At 41.2% G+C, this 17375-nt stretch overlaps 2 protein-coding genes across 5 annotated transcripts in view; one reads left to right on the forward strand and one right to left on the reverse strand.

Moving 5' to 3' along the window:
• The window catches only part of LOC110473819 (transcription initiation factor TFIID subunit 4), a 148655-nt gene extending 135440 nt beyond the window's left edge, over window positions 1–13215 (forward strand). The window contains exon 15 of the mRNA XM_031505873.3: window positions 11440–13215. Within this exon, the coding sequence (XP_031361733.2) occupies window positions 11440–11607 (168 nt within the window). The 3' untranslated portion in view covers window positions 11608–13215. The remainder of the gene's footprint in view (window positions 1–11439) is intronic.
• KCTD15 (potassium channel tetramerization domain containing 15) overlaps window positions 12805–17375 on the reverse strand; it is a 47473-nt gene continuing 42902 nt past the window's right edge. For all 4 annotated transcript variants that reach the window (XM_021536692.4, XM_077786260.2, XM_021536693.4 and 1 more), the window contains exon 5: window positions 12805–16642. In XM_021536692.4, the coding sequence (XP_021392367.1) occupies window positions 16487–16642 (156 nt within the window). In that variant the 3' untranslated portion in view covers window positions 12805–16486. The remainder of the gene's footprint in view (window positions 16643–17375) is intronic.

Below are 17375 nucleotides of genomic sequence, written 5' to 3' on the forward strand. Positions count from 1 at the left end.
AGAGGTGGAAATATTTTGAATGCAAAGAAGAATTGATGGGGGAGGGCAGACCCAAGTCCTCCTGTATTTGGAGGAGAAAAGTGAAGTCCAGTTTTTTAACCATTACAGCTCTTATTTCCCTTGTATAGTGGGGGGGTGGAGGAAGAGGCTATTTTAGCATAAACTCCAGAAGGCACAAAGTGCTACTCTCTTCCCCCAAGTAGAGCTATACACTACAGATCCATTTGTGTGGTTGGAAAACACGTGTGGAATTATATATTTAGGGACTGTGTATCTGTATAGGCACTTTATACCATCTGTGTAATAGGACCCAGATTACAATTAAAGTCAATATTCCTTAGTTAAACCATAGATTCCCTGATATTCTTCAGATGCGTGTTTTGGAAGATATTTGAGGTTAACAGACTAGTATGTAGGTTTGACTTCTCTAACCTCCATGCCTTATGTTTGTGCCTCAAGATAACATTGAATAACATATTTAAACTGCTCATGTGTGAAAAAGCAAAATTATATCTCACGAACTGATTTCTTCACACATTCAAAAAATCAAATTCCCCTTTTGTTCACGTACTAAACAGGAATCCAAAAGGAAGCAATGTTTGTACACAAGATGTGGTATTTCAAAATGGAGAAGATACAAATACTTTTAATGAGAAGGTCTTATACTGATTATAAAAGTTGAATAATTTTAGACAGATATTCCTTTACAAATGTAGTTTTCATTGTGTAGGCATTACAGTCTGGTTCAGTTGACAATGAGTCAGAGAAGTTTACTGAGCTGTTATGATTTACTGTTTTGAGTTGAATATGGATACTGTAAAATTGTAATTGGTGATAATCATATTCGATTCTTTCTTCAATTTCATCATCCATAAGAATTAGTATTGTCAAGTACTATAGTAAAATACAGAGGGCATACTCTTGTGGATGTGATTAGTATATATTAAAAATATATTTTTGTTTTCCTTATGTCTGTGTGTATGTAGTAGTTTTGCATGGGTATGTTTAAATTGTACCAAAGCCACAGTCTTTCATGGATTTTAATTACTACGTAGCTATTTTTGAAGTGTTTTGTAAATGAAGCAGACTTTAAATTTGAAGGCAGTCCACCAGATGAGATGTTCTAGCTGGAATTAGAGCTTACTTTCAAATTCCAACATCTGTATGAAATAGAACTTGATGACATGAGATGCAAGTCTTAAAAGTAAAACAAAATAAAACAATGAAACACTAAAACAAAACAAAAACCCTACAGCCCAAACAAAATGCAAAACCAACAAACCCTAATAGTAATAAAAGTTTCAAATGTCTTCTCTCAGTTTACAGAATCTGTCCAGTTTCCTGAACTTTGGGTAGAACTTAGATTTATTGCAATAAAATGAACATTTTTTTGTTCACTGTGATGCTACTGTTTGGGTTTTATGGGTACACAGAGTAGGAAGGCAGTAAGGGGTTATAGTGATGGTGCTGTTTGTGGAAAAACAGAATTAGGCCATAGTGGAGGTGGTTAGACAGGGACAGCCCTGAAGTTTGCCCTGGAATGTGTAGAATCCCCTCTAATTCCACTGAAGGAATGCTCTTTTCTGAATAAGAGCATAATAGAAACAAAATGCTTTGGAAATGAGTATGTAAAGGATATGGCAGCATCTTGAGCAGTATTTTTCAGAATGAAGAATGTTCCAGTTACTGATTTATCTTTTTCACTGAAAAAAAAAGAAGGCTGTAGCTCTGAAGGCATAATTTGTTTAAGACCCTGGCCAAATGAAGTCACCTGGGGAGCAGTGGAGGCTTCTGAAGAGCAGCCTGTGATCTGGCCATGCATTTTGCTGCAATTTAATTTTAAAAGAGCAAGTAGAAGCCAGGATCTAAGAGCTGTGGCAGTTAACAGGAAAAGCTGATATGGGATTATTGAGGTTAGAGTTCAAATAGAACAGATGGTAAAATAGTTATAACCTACTGTACCATATGTTGCTCCTGCACACGTTCAGGTAGCACATTATGTGTACACTGTGGAAAGATCAAGGATCTTAGCACAGATTTGTAGGAGGACCAAAAAAGAACTTGAAAAGTTGATTTCATAATTTCAGGCTAGGTTAATGAGAAAGATGTAATTTGTTAAACCAAACACCAGAACTCACCATTCCAGAAAGGGATACCAAAAATTAGACATAACTGCATCTTTTCTAATTCCCAGAAAACCAAAATGAAGCTAGTGTTTCAGGAAGTCTGTTTTGGGCTCTGGGGAAAGTATTTGAAGAAAAAAACTAATTCACAGCACTTGAATTCAGATCACTATAAACAGGTTACAGTTTGATTTACGATTTTTGTAACTTTTATTCAGGGGCCAGATTGTCAAAAGAGCATGCTGTCTTATTGAGGTGCCAATGAAGTGATAAATTTCTCACTGGAAACAACTGGAGCTTCAGTGGGTTGGAGTATGTCAGAAAACCTGCCTGCTGATCTGTAATCTCTGCTGATAATACTCAGATGCTTTTTGAGGAATCTGATGCGATACCATGAAAACAGGAAGGTAGAAGGCAAGAAAGAGAAAAAAGGGTTAATAAAGTCAGAAGTACTGAGAAGAAGTGGAATAGTAGCAAAGAAGAAAAATGAAGGCAGAGAGTTGTGATTTGGAGTGGTGCTAAAGAGCCTCTGGGCTTGAGATTCATCTCGCATTTTATAATGCTCATGTTGTGTTGTATCATAATGCACTTGCTCCTGCTGGAGCTGCTGTGCCTCCCCTCCTGCTGCCAGTGGTAAAATAGGCCAGTGGCACCATTGCATGCCATGGAGCAGGCAGGGAATGCAGCTGTGCTCCCTTGGCCCTGCAGTTGCTGCAGGATCCCCTCGGTGCCCGGTGCTGCCGTGCCCCTCGTGCCAGCTCCTTTTGTTCCACCCAAATGCCACAGCACCAGCCTCTGCTCTGAGCCAGGACTTTGGTAAAGGTTCTGCTTTGGGAGTTACAGCCTTCTTTTAAATATCACATAAACCAGGACAAATATTCGTGTTTATTTTGCTTTGGGAGTAATTAGATCTGATAGACTGGTCAGTTTATACATGGATTACTGTCCATTGTCAGGACCCATCTGTAAAAGCTCCTCCATATGTATCAGATGGTTGATTAGGTGATTTTGTGTCTGGCTTAGACTTATTTCTGTAATATATTTTAGGGTCAGTTTTAATTAGAGTTGTTCGTGGCAGAGCACTTGATTTTGACTACCTGGTTTTAAATTTATTTTAAATAATAACTATGTATGTTGGGGTGATTTTAATAAAGGAAAGGTGGTGATAGTTGTGACATTTACTTGTTAAATTTTCCTTTCTTGAGGTAGTCTGAGTGCTGTTTGAACCTATCAGAATAGTAAAAATGGAAAGCTAGAGATAACTAAAAATGGAGCTTTAACGTCTGAAAAAAATGTTTTCCTTCATCACTCTGTCTCCTCCATGATAATCTACAGACTGAAGACATTTATTCTTTATAGATATCAATATGGATTTCCCAATCATTTTGTTACAGCAAGATAGACTTGATTAAAGAATCTTTTGGAAAGTTTTTGTGATGCATTTAATCCTACTGCTTATGCAGTGAGGTGGATCTGGGACAATTGTGAGTGTGTGAAAGGGTTAACTTTGCAAAAGACAAGTATATTTAGGGGTTTTTTTTCAAATAGCTGGGTTTGAAATTTAAGGTTTATTCCTTGTTGTTGGCTGTGTTGAATGTGTCTATAAAAGATCGGTGGTTTGCTTTGTGGTGAAATGGGCCGGAGGATGATAAGGATTTGGGAATGTGTGAAGTAAGAGAGATTACAGGGTTTCTAAAGTATAGAGCAGAGTTGAAATTGGCAGTAATGTGTTTATAAATTAAAATTTTTTGCATGTTACTCAAGGCTTTGCTGTCTTCTTTTGTCTAATAATGGATGGAGAAGAAAAACCTGGATTGACATTTAGAGGTCAGAGGACAGTATGAAGCAGAGGGCTGGTTTTGGAAGTTTAGGGGTGGGTTAGGTGGGCAGTCTAATGCTCTAATGCAGAGCAGTCAGAAGTGGAGGCATGCAGGTGACCAAGTGGATCTGCTTTGAGTCCTGGAGAAGTGATCCTGGTGTGGGAGAGACAGGCAGGAAGGTGGAAAAGCACCTGAGAAAGAGCATGGTGGAAACAGCACTGGGGATGTGCAGGCACTCCTCATAATTTGGGAGGGGAAGCAGTGCAGGGAGTGGGGCTCCTTTAAGGTTGCTGATGTCTGTAGGAATTTGTTTCCTTTTAGGACCCTTTCTTCGGAGAGTTCTTTGTGCCAATCTTAAGTTTTTAAAATGTTTTCAGAACAAGCAAACCACTAACTTAAAAATATCCAAGAGTGAGACTTAGCTGTATGAAATGTGAAGAAATCAAGAACTGAATGGCTGAATGATCTGGTAACTTCTCCCTGGTGGACTCTGTCCTAATGTCTGAAATGCACCAGCCTTAATTATATTCCATGATATTTGCAGTAATAGAGTGTTAGCTGTCTTCCACCTTTTATTTACAAATGTTAATGTCTTTTTTCCTGCACACTGGACTGTGCTCCGGCAATGTGTTTATCCTGCAAGCTGAAGGTATTAGCATTTAGGGCTTAATTTTATTGCCACTCAATCCAGAGATAACTGCATTGCCTGCTTTATTTTGGTTTGTTTAATGGGCTGGGTACAGGTAAGGGCCCTGCACTACCCTCAATCCACAGAGGAGCCTGTGGTAATTACAAGGAAAGGTTTAGATCACTGTTCAGAGAGAGTGACTAATCCACCAGCAGATTTCACACAGGAATAAAGTCCTAAGGAGCTGGTAGATCTGTGGGTATTTTTGTCCTTTGTTTGGCAACTGGTGCATAAAGTCCCTTGATTGGCACTTGCACAGTTGCTGGGAGTGAGCAGGATGGCCAACAGCTGGAAACACAATTATTATAAAGTCTGGGTGTTATACATCATAATTAGGCTTAAGAACCGAAAGTCAGCTGAGATGAATGAGGGCAATTCATGCTCTCAAGAGCTGAGAAAGTGATTTTGTGTTTAAGATGTGGGTACTTTTCTCTCTGTCTCCTGCCTGTCCCCTCCTGTGGGGGGCTGGCAGGACACGAAGCAGCTGTGTGATCCCGTTTGCTGGGGTGTTGTCCCCTACATTCATTCTGCTCACAGTGTTTTCAGTAAGACACAGGCCAAAAAGCAGCCTTTACTGTATAGTAATTATGTGTCTTTTAATTAGATATTTGAACAATTAAATTTTACAGTTATATGTGTCTAGAGATTGATGAATATCAAGAATATTTTAATTATTTTGTGTTTCTGATTTAATGAAAGTCACGGTCATACAGGTTAGAAAGGAATGGACCACCCAGTACTTAAAACTGAGATAATTTCAAACTAATAGCAAGGATATTATAAAAAATTCAGATGGGAATCCAGTATGTCTCAAGGAAAATGTGAATCCTGCAAGCTGGGCTGTAGGGCTTCTCCCAGAGTTGGTTTGGTGTTTCTTGACTCCCACTGTAAGAGAGTGCACATATACAGAGAGACTAGGCTGGAGTAACACAGGCAAATCCTTGAAAAAACCTCAACAAAACAACAGAAACAAGGAAAAAATCCCTGTGTTAGTATTGAAAGATGAGAAGGGTAAAGCACCACAATGCTTGAAAAATAGCAATAAAAAACTTTGGTAGGATTAGTATTTCAAAGGGAGCAGCACTTGATTAAACATTTGGAAAGCATGCAAGGAGAAACATTCCAAGCAAAATGAAAATGTACGTGTATGATGGAAACAGGATAAATAGAATATTCCACTTATAATTACCACGGCAAGAATGCAGCCCAAACTTCAGAATTCGTAATCAGGTAAAATTGTCATTGCTTTTAAGTCCAAGTAAGGCAGTAGGTTGTGTTGAGTATGAGATGCTTGTGGAAAAAGAAAGATGTTGGCAGGACCCATGGGTGCTCTGAAGAGCAGGTTCACGAGCAAAGGAAATGAGGAGGGCCAGAGCTTGCACCAGCAGGGAGTGTGCTGAGAGGAGCTGCAGGATGCAGGGCACTGTGCTCTTGGCAGACACAAAGTGGACAGTGGGGGTACCAAAAGATCTTGGAAAGGTCAAAAGTCTCTGCAGAATGTACAGCTTATCTCAGAAACCTGAGCTTCTCTGCCTCACATCAATGCAGTGATTATTCAGACACTGCATGGATATATTGATTAAGGAGTGAAAATCAGCTGCAGTCTGGCTCCTACCTAGAGTGACCTATTGAGGGCTGGGTACTGAACACCCATCTCTTTTGAGCAAGTGAATGTCACAGCCCAAAGCTGCCTTACACTTCATCTCATTATTGTTGGCATTGGGGCAGGCTCCTCTTCTTCCCAGATAGTTTCCACTGAAATGACTTGTGGCTGCTTTTTGCCCCTGCTCTCCTTCAGCTGGGAGGGGAAATGCTGTCTTAGAGGGAGCAGTAAGTGGTGAGGTTGGAATAGATGCCCAGTTCCCTTAACTGGAAGATTTTGGTTTGATGCTGCTTTACCAAGCAGGTTTTTTATTATAATAGTCCTTGCATATGTGACTTGGTGTAATGTAATAAAGACAAGGATGAGGTACATCTAAAATCTTCTGCTTGTAATGGCAGCCCATTTATTTGGGTTCAAATAACTTCAGATAATTAGAAACTGAAATGATCACATCTGAAGAAAAAAATTTCACGGTATCCATGCCTTAGTTTGCTTTACCTTCCCCTTATTATTTCTTAATTTAAAAATTACTGCATGCTGTCTTTGAAATGTTGCAATTGTGCTGGTATTTGAAGTACTTGTAAGTACTTGTGCAAATCAGTTTTTCTGATGTTTGTCTGCAGGGCGAGGTGTGTGTTTATGTGCCCAGGGGAAAGGAGATGCATTTGCATCCAGGAGGGTGTAGCAAGTGAACGGGTGCCAAAACAGTCTAGAGGAACAGTTGCAATAAAATAGTACAGGCTAAAAATGTTGGCAAATGAAAATAACCAGCTTCTGAAGAAAGCATGGGACTGATCCTCCCTGTACTGCTGCTCATCTGAAGGCCTAAATGACAGCTTTTGGTGATGAATCTTTCTAAAGACACTTGTAGAGCCACCGTGTTGCACACATGAAGATGCACTGTATTTTCGTAGATATAATTATATTTCATACGGTATTGTTAATCTTTGAGGTGCTGATGAACATTTATTACATTTCTGTACTTTAAAGGCATCTTAATTTTAGGATGTTTCAGTGAAATCATTACCATTAGCCTCAGTAGGTGTTGAATTAAACCCTAATTTATGTGGGACAGCTAGTCACACATAGTATTATACCTGTTTTTCATGTGCCTCTCAGCCAAAGATCTAATAGCATTTTGTGCAAGTAAAAATATAATTGCTTTGTAATATCTCCAGAATGTTTCTTGTGATTCAAGACCTCTTATTCACAAGAGCAGACTAATAGACACCTTATGTTCCCTATCCTCTGCAGTGCATGCAGTTTGCAGAGACAGAATTCCTGGTGTACTTTACTCCATAGCTTGGCTTTGAATTGTTGTTGTGTGATTCCCACTTTGGCTTGAAGTGAAGTCTGCCACAAGGATGTGCCATGCAGCCTGGGAAGAAACCCAGCGGATCTTTTATCATTATTGCCTTGTCTCTGGCTCTCAGAGAAGCAATAGCCGCAGATCAAGACTCTGTTCAAAGCAGAGATGTCAGCACTGAATTGTTTTCTGGTGAAGGAAGGATGGATAAAATATTAAATGCAATCTTCTCCTTGCCCTTATCTTTCTGTTCCCTGACAGGAATATTGTACTGTATTTCCATGGTTCTGTAATACAAAGTTGAGGGGATGTGGGTTTGTGAAGGAAAACAAAAATTAATTGTTCAACAGTAGAAATCATTGTTATAAAAGAAGTGTACATTGCATTACATTTGCTTTCTTCTGTGAAAACACTTATCTCGAGCAAGGAACAGCCCATTTTTGGGATTTACACACTTTGGTTTCCATCCACCTGCTGCTGTAGCCATTGTCATTTAATGCACGAAGACAACTGCTACTTTGTGAGCAGTGGGCGAGTTTGCCCAGTTTGGGATGAGATAATTTTGGAAGAGATGTGTCTGTCTGCCTCAGTCCCCTTTCCCAGCAGCCTTTAAACCTTTGGGAGATCTTTAGGGATCAAATTGGGTGTGGGGGCCCAGCAGGAGGACAGAGGTAGGAGGGAGTTTAAGGTTTTCAGTCTCTGCAGCTCCTGTGGGATCTGCTGGGCGCAGCAGGGGCTGCCTGGGCTGCACCCACCGTGGGCTCTGGGTGTGCCTGGCTCGGGGCCACGCAGCCCTGGGGGCTGAGCAGCCCCTGCAGCTCCGGGGGACCCACCTGTGCCACCTGAGGGGGACAGGAGCCCACCGTGGAGCGGCTCGGGACGGTTTGGGAGGGGTGGAGGTCTGAGAGCAGGGCGCCTCGGTGGCTCCTGGGGAGAGGAGAGGTGATGCACACACTGCAGAGGAGCTGCTCGACTGTGCTCAGTGACACAGATGGGGCTTTGCTGGCCTCGCTGTGCACAGGGCTTGCTGCAGTCACACACAGGTTTGTTCCTGTGGCAGGACCTTGTATATTTAGCTACTGATCTATCAAATCTTTGGCCAGTATTTTGTTCTGAACTGTTTGTATTTCCCTTTGCAAACAGCATGAGGTTTCTCATAGCAGAAAATCATGAAAATAGCAAACAGGCTGAGAAAGCCCAAATCTTGTGTGACAATTCTGACATAAATTTGGAATAGCTTCGAAGAATAGCTTCAGAATCAGAGGAGAGGGAGAGGGAGAGGGAGAGGGAGAGGGAGAGGGAGAGGGAGAGGGAGAGGGAGAGGGAGAGGGAGAGGGAGAGGGAGAAGTTCACTGATACAAAAGCTAGCATTGATGTATATTGAGTGTATGGGATTTGGGAATAGCTTGCATGTGTCATGCCAGGAAATAAAGGAGGTAAACAATTTACAACCTTTTATTAGAGCTTTTATCTGTGTAACTTATTAGTTGCCATAGATACAGACAACACAGGGCTTGTTTGGGTTGATGAAAAATCTGTCATGCTGATAAAAAATGTGATTTTTCATGAGAAAATTTTGAATTGCTTCAATTTCACTATTCTTGGCCTTTTTTTTTTAACTATACTTGAATTCATGTATGAAATTAATGATGGCATTTAGGAGTCTACTTTTTTCTATAGCATCTGGAGAATAATTTTGAGTAGAATGCAGTACCAAACGAACTGGGTTTTCATTTAAATTAGTGATCATATTGACACATATAAATGTGTCAGCTTACATATGTTCTTCTGTATTTCTAGAATGATTTTTATGATTATTTTTCACCTTGTAAAACAACTCCAGACCATGATCAGGTAACTGATGGGCTCACGAGTGTGGTTACAAATGTGCACAGCTTGGTGCCGTGTTCTGCTGCTGGTTAAGGATATGATGCTCTTCCTATGTTGAAGTTCAGTATCTCTAGTGATAAATGCAGTGAATATGACTTGACACATCTTAATTCCAGCTGCTGTGTCTAAGTAGAGAGCAGTTCCTTGCTGTAAATGTAACTCAACTGATTAAAGAAATAGTTTTGTATAGAGATTTTTTTTTTTTAAATAATGCAGCTTTTCTCTCTTTGGTAAGTGTGTGTGGGATGCTCTGGAGTGCTATGGACGTGGTTTCCAATGAGTTTTAGGTGGCCACATTCCTTTCAAATGTATTTCTCACAGGTCCTGTGGTCAGGATGAATCTGAAATTACTGCTGTGGGCAGGGGAGAGATGCAGCATGGGGGGAACAGAGAAGAAGGAGAAGTATTTTTTGAGTCAGTTTGATTTAAAATAAATACACACACAGTGGTTTCTTAAGGACTTAGAAACAGTGGGCACAGCCCTGGCAGAGTGCAGTGAGAGGCAGCTCAAGGTGTTCCAACTTGTAGAAGACAGAGAGGAAGAGTTTAAATGATTTTGTTGCTTTTAGGAATGCAAAGTGTTTCTTGGGGTAAGGCCTGAACTCGAAGCACTGCTGAATCCATGGATTGTGCACTGGGCACGTGTCCGGCTGCAGCGTGGATGAGCAGCCCTTGCAGCTGCATTTCCTGTGAGCAGTGAGGTTCAGGGCTCATCAATTAATTAACAAAACTGCTCCATGCTGGAGAGCAGAATCCCTTGGCTCAAATGCCCCAGGTGCCCAGAGGTTGTGGGCCTCTCCCTCTCTTCCCTGCGAGCTGAGCCACATTCACTGCACTCCTTGGGGTTTGTGGGCACAGAGCAGGATTTGCTCACTGCTGTAATTGAATCAGCAGGAATGGGAGAAATAACACAAAGTTCTGCAAGGAGTCAGACTGACTGTGGTGGACAGAGGGGAACAGTGCCATGCCTTGCTCTCAGCAGACCATTTGTGTTTTCCCTACAACCTTTCAGTAGTAAAATTACCCTTAACTCCATTCTTAATGTCTGGGGTCAAGATCCTAGAATAAGTATCTCCTGGGGAAAGAAAGGTAGGTTTGAGCAGCAGTAAGTAAATATGAGATATTAAAAGTATAGAAAATTTTACCACATGTCTTAAGAGGTTTGAAAAATAGCTTAAATCTTTTCAGAGGTTAAAACCTATTTTTCTAAGTTAGAATACTTTATTTTGCTACAAACCAATTGGAATTAACAAAAACAATTGACTGCTATGGATGAAAAAACAACATGTGTATGCATCAGGTTTCAGTTTAAACTCTATGAGACTGCAGAGGCTGTAATTATGTCCTTTCCTTTTCTAAATATTCAGATCACAGTGTTCTCTGTCCCAGTATAAGAATTTTCTCTCTATATACAAAGCCAGGATGAGGTATTCAGTAATTCAGTATCAATGAACCAGTTAAAAAAATATAATTATTTAACATAGCTTTCAAAACAAGTATGCTAATGTTTGTGTTTATGATCACAGTGTCTGAGTCTTTGTGATTTTTCCATTTAATTTTTTGATTGTTTGCTGAGTATCTCCCTGCACGGAGCCCTCCTCTTCAGCAGACACAGAGGAGAGAACTGGGGTCCCTGTGGGGACTCCCATATTCCACTCACTGCTCCCAGTCCATGATGAGCAGCAGGATCGTGCACACATTTCATATATTAACGACTTTATCTGCTGAAAATCGTTTTGTCCCTCAATTTAAACTGGTCAAATACGTCTCCAGTGAATGTAGCAGGATGGATTTGTCCCGAGTTGTAAGCGAGCAAGGTTTAGCCTCACGTGTTTGCACTCGAGGCCTTACTCAGGTCAACTCGCTGAGACTCAGAAGAACAGAAAAGCAGCAGTAGACCCGTGCTGTAATTTCTGTGCTGAGAAGGAGCCGTGGTGGCCCTGAAGCTGCCCGGCAGGGTGCTGCAGCCTGGCTGCTGCAGGACTCAGCTGTGCTGTGCTCTCTTGCAGGGCGTGGGGGTGTGCGGGGGCAGCCCGGCCGGGCTGGGCACGGCCTCGCCCCGGCAGTACCCCCGGCAGAAAATCACACGAGTCAACCTCAGGGACTTCATCTTCTACATGGAACACGAGCGACAAATGAGCCGTTCCCTCCTGCTCTACCGAGCTCTGCTTAAATAAAGCCAACAGTCCTACTGATTGCTCCACAGAAGCTCAACTTGCTTTGAAAGCTGTCATTTTAATGTGCCTTCTATTTTTTTCAGAAGTCAATGTTCCAGTAATTTTGTTTTGTAAAATTGTCAGACACATGCAATAAATTCCCTTTAGATATATATATATATATATATATATATATATATATATATATATATATATACCACAAAAAATGTGCAAAAGGTTTTAAAATGTTAACTCCGCAAATAAAATCAACATCAAACTCTTGCTCCATCTGGCCATTTTAGGTAAGGCTGAAGCAGCTGGTGTTGAAGTTGCACAAATGCAATGGCTCACTAAACCATCTCCTGGCCAGGCGTGGGACAGGTTCACAGGAGTGGGTCCCAGCCTTGGTGTTCACCTGAGTGTTCCTCCTCGTGCTGGACTTGTTTTGTTTTCAGTTTCCTAGCACTGTCTCACTAACCATGGCGATACCAGTTGCTATTTAACTTAGTTGTAATGGCAATTTTTTGCACAGCCAAGAGACTAGCCACTGCACACTCCCACAAATTTTATATTTAGGATTTTTGCTTTTACTGCACAGCTCATTTCCCGAGCCATTTGCTGAACCAAATCTTAAGTGTATGAAATGTGTGTGCAGGCTCTCAGCTGAGTTACCTTGACTTGCTTCCAGTTGTTTTCTAAATCTCATCAACCTTTTGCGCATTTGTAGCAGCTGGTTAGTAAGGAGATTCAAAGTTGGGTTTTATTTTCTAAAAGTAAATGTTAATTTATTTATTGCAAATAGTATGGTTTAATGTGGTTTTAAAAGAGAATATTGTTGGGTAAAGATTTGAGAGTATTCTATATGGATTTTTAAAGTTGCTGTAAAGGTTTTTGGGGGCCGCTTCCACTCCTGGAGTGGGGAGAGCAGTGAGCCCAGTGGCACCTGGAGCGAGGACACCTCTGCCTTGGGTGCTGGACCACGGCTCCAGCCAGAGAGGCTCCTGAGCTGGCACGTGGCTTTAAGCATGAGGAGCAGCTGTAAGTACCTAAAGGTGGGGTGAATGCCTTTTACATGCTTTGCTGAAGCAGAATTTGGGCCCACACGAAGCCGAGCGAGGCTGGTGTGAGTCTGAGAAATGGGGATCGAGTGGGGCACGAACAGGCAGGGTGCACGAGCTGTGCTGCAGTCAGCAGTGTTACAGTACCACAAGGGAGGCATTTGCTTATTTATCTTCTCCATTTTTACTATGTTATGCTTGCCACTTTTTTGAGGCAATATTTTTTTTGATGGGAAACCATAGCGAAAGCACAAATAGAACTATTTGTCCAATAGTTTTAAAAACAAAGGTTTTAATTATTTTTTAAGGTTTATGAAAAGCAGAAGAAAATTTATACTGCTGCTATTTAGCCAAAAGATTATTCATAAGGTATTTAAGGCCAGGACGTGTAAAGTTATGTTTTAAATGTATTGATAATTTGTACATATTGTTTATAAAGGCCTTGTGTTTATTAGAGTTACGTTATTTTGATGATTTCTGTACATACTGGTAAATACCCCCAATTTGTGTGAAAACATACTCCCTTATTTGTACTTATTTTGTAAAGAAATAAAACAATTTACTAAAGTAACACATCGAGTGACATACAGTATTAATTTATCAAACATGAATTTCACATTGTCTTGTAGTTCTTAAGCACTGGTCAGAAACATTTTGCATTAAAATATTAACAGAATACCCACAAACAAATATTAAAACCAAAAACTTCAATGTTTTGTTGTGCTGATTCTTATCCTTTGTGAAACATCTAATAAAATTGTCAACAAACCTCGGTGCCATCAGTAGAGAGAATGGATGCACTCAGCAGTGGCTCTCTGAGCCAGGAGCCCAGCAAGCACAACAGAACATTCCCTCACTCTCTGCTGCCACTGAGCTGGGACAGCCTGGACACAAAGTGCTCGTGGAGGCTTGTGCTGGTCCAGCACGGGGCCAGTGCTCAGCAACAGCGACTCAGAACAGTTCTGCTCAGTGGCATCAGGGAAACACCAGGCTGTGCTTTGCTTCTTGGCCTTGGCCACGCAAACGTGGGCTGGCTGCACACCACAGCTTCACTTTAAAACATCTCGGTGATGCTGAGCAATGTTCTTCATTAAGTTATGTTGCTGTGGTTTAAGGCCAGAAGTAGATATTCAAATCAGTGTTTTGTTGATATTGGTGCCTAAAAATACAGGGAAATAAGTAAAAAATATATAAATGAAACTGTAATAATCTTTAAATAAGTGACCTGAAGTTACTAACTAAAAGAACACGTCCTAGCTTAACTTTTTCTTTCTTTAAAGGCATATTTCTTCTAAGAAAGTGATTGTTTCCACATGTCTTCCTAGCCTTTGTGCTGTTTTGCAGTCAATGCTGTAATGTCATGGTTTAAACTTTCCATCTCAAGTTCACATTTAACTCGGCTGGCGCAGCCTGGAACCCTTTCCAATGCCACCTCAGCAAAGCTGCCCCAACTACGGGAGCTGCTTTATTGAGCCATAAAAAAATACAGTAAACACCAAACTGAGGAAAAACCAACCAAGCAACCAACCAACCACAAATACTTCCAACGTTCCACAGATGTGTAAAAGCACCATCCCAGTCTGCGCTCCCCAGAGCTGCCTGGGGAGAGCACCAGGGGCAGGAGCAGGCCCCTGGGATGGAATATCAGAATATCACCTTTATTCCCTGGCTGAGAGGTAAGAACTGGACAGGGTGTGCTGCCAGGAGTGCTCAGCTCACCCCGTGCCAGAGGGCAGGGCAGGAGTGGATACAGGATAAAAACAAGAACCTGAATAGACTATTGAGGGATACTTTGGACTTAAAGGTATGAAAGTAATAAATAAAACACTTCTTTTTGTAAGACGTGGCTACATCAAGCTGAATGGAGCAAAGGGCTGGAGAAGACGCAATCAAAAATTCTCACCTCTTTCAAACAACATGGGAGATACAGTGAGTGTTCCACCCTACGTGCTTGTTTTTGTTCATTTACTTTACAGAAATGTTTATGGCATGAAGTACTGTATAAGAAATGTGCATACACAAATACATGACAATTATACGTTAAGTTCTTTACAATATTAAATGTATAATATACAATTCTACAGATATCTTACATACAAAGGTGAATGTTGTGCCATATATTCAAATATGGCAATGCCTAGCAACTTTAGAATGTCGTACAAGTATAAAACCACAAAATAAAATAACTTTACAACTCTTAAAGTAGACAGATTTGCTCAACTGTTCTGCTAAGGTAGCAGACCAACCGGCCAGGATTGCCATTAGAGATTTCTGAGTTGGGTGACCAAGGTGAGAAAACCTGCAGAGGTCTGATTTTCCATGGACAGGTATCCAGCCCTTTTCCAAAAATTAGACCCCTGCCTGGATTTTACCTTGGATAGTCAGTACAGCTCATTGCTTTTGAAAATACTAGTCTTAAACGTGACTTAAATTTTGCCTGATTGCAATCAATTTGCATTAAGAACTGTTGCCCACTTAATACTCTGTCCCTTGTTCCATTGGCTATATTTATGCATCTAAAAAGAGTTTAATTAAAATTCATCATCTGCAACAGTATTCTATAAATTAATGTGGGAGAAACTAAATTGTGATTAACACATGAATTAGTGATTGAGGACCCAATCATGCTTAAGAGCAATAAACAGGATTTAGCAGAATGCTATTTATAGTCTTGCACCTGCAAACATGGTGCTGTCTCCTGAGTTAAAAAGCCCTGTGAGTCAGTGCCAAGTCCTGGCAGAAGCAGGACCCTCCTGCAGACAGACCCCTGACTTTGTTACAGAGAAAGTTACCCAGATAGAGGGCAGCTACAGAATACAAATTTTAATAATAATTTAAAATAATAAAGCAACTTAAACTGAAGGCGGCCTGCTTTCATCTGGCAATGGCAATACAGGGTTTTAACAACTCTTTGCAAGAATTCCAGACCCATAAAGAATGGGCTTGTCCAAAATTCTTTAAACTTTTCCTGCTAAATGTGGGCTTCTAACATGGTTAGTAAATGATTAACAGGGGGTGGCTTGTTTGGTAGAATGACTCTTCTTTGATGATGCAAAACTTAACAGCTGTTGTGTCAAAATAAGGTTGGCCTTAAAAGAGCTACAGCTCCTCATGGGGTGTGATGGTGGATGGCATTTTATTTTGTGCTTCCAGATCCCTATTGTTGCATATATTGCCATAAATGGGCCTGTCTAATTTCTTGTCACTTGTTTGGTTTGGTTTGGGGGGGGTTTAAGTACTGAGCACCAGTGACTGTGAATCAGTCCTTTTCTGGTTCTGGATCCTGTTCACAGAGAGAGACCTCAGCTGGAAATGTAGTATAAAAATAAGCCATTTGCTCATGTGGGTGAGTGCTATCACCAGGTGACTGTGATGCTGGGGTGTGAAGCACATCTGATACGGAGGCGGGGCAGGTCAGGGAAGGTTCTCAGTGCAGTTTTTGGGGTTCTTCCTCCCGCAGACGGCCCCGTCCCCACAGCGCAGCTCTGGGGTGTCCCTGGGCTCCTGCTGGTCGGTTCCACTGCTTCCATGGCTCTTGCTGCAGAAGTCCAGTCCAGGGCCAGAGTTTCCAAAGCTTTGCCTGTTCCACACCACTGCTGGTCAGCCCAGAGTCCATCCCAGCCCTGCCACGCTGGGTGTGCTCAGGAACTCCACCGTGAACGACAGACAACCGGTTTCCAAACGCGTTCCATGGCTGGCTATGTGACAGGTAGTTTCAGAATACCACTAATGGGCAACGTAAAGTCCAAATCTCTTTGCTAATACTGTTTTGCAAATCCTTAGTGTTTCACATAAGGGACTATTAAACACTTCTACGGTTACAAAGGGGGCACGGGGAGGGTCTAGTCCAGGGGCTCCTGTTTTATTCTGATTGTTGGGGTGGGTTGTGGTCGTCTGTCTTCACGACACAGCACGTATTCGCTGAACTGGGAGGAATCCACCCCACCACCACAGGAAGCTGCCACGTTAAATCCCTTCTGAAATAATCTTTCGAGCACCTGCAATGTGGAGGGAAAAAATCAGATTAATATTTAGCAAATTTTAGTAAAATAAATAGTAGATAAAAGCATTTGGAAGCACCAGATCTAAATGATGGATTTAGTCTTTTCAGTTCTCATTGAATGAATATTATTCGACTATAATTCTATAACTTATTGTTAAATGACTATACTGTGATTAAAGTCTTGCTCTCAGCAAACCTCTCTAGAAAACAAAAATTAATCAAAGAAATAAGCACTCTGCAGCTTAATACATTATATAGTAAAATACTGGACTTAAAATCTCACTCCTTATAGAAAGCAACATCAGGTTTAAGTTCTAGTAAAAAGTGCCAATTACTCATTAGTAATATGAACAGTCTGAGGCGGGGGGGGGTGCTGAGAAGCTCTTCCTTGGCAGCTGAAAATGTATTAGGAGTTCAAATGACACATCCACCAGATCTTTGTGGCAATCACAGCTGTTTGCCCTCGCTGGAAGGGAGCAAAGCATAGCAGGAACAGGATGCAGAGCCAGGACTTGTTCTGGCCCAAGAAAGAGGTTATGTACTGCCCAAATATGTATTTTCTTTTTCTCCTCCTAAAGAAAAGTTGGTGTAATTTAGATGCACGAATTTAAGGAACCCAGAGGCAACTTTAATTTCTGTGACTATCACACAGCCCATTTCCCCAGGATATACTGATCCTGGCACTGGGAACGGGGCTGTTTTCCACAGGCGTGCTTGTGTTGATATTC

Source organism: Lonchura striata, chromosome 11 (assembly GCF_050655825.1).
Source record: "Lonchura striata isolate lonStrDom1 chromosome 11, ASM5065582v1, whole genome shotgun sequence".
Taxonomy (NCBI): domain Eukaryota; kingdom Metazoa; phylum Chordata; class Aves; order Passeriformes; family Estrildidae; genus Lonchura; species Lonchura striata.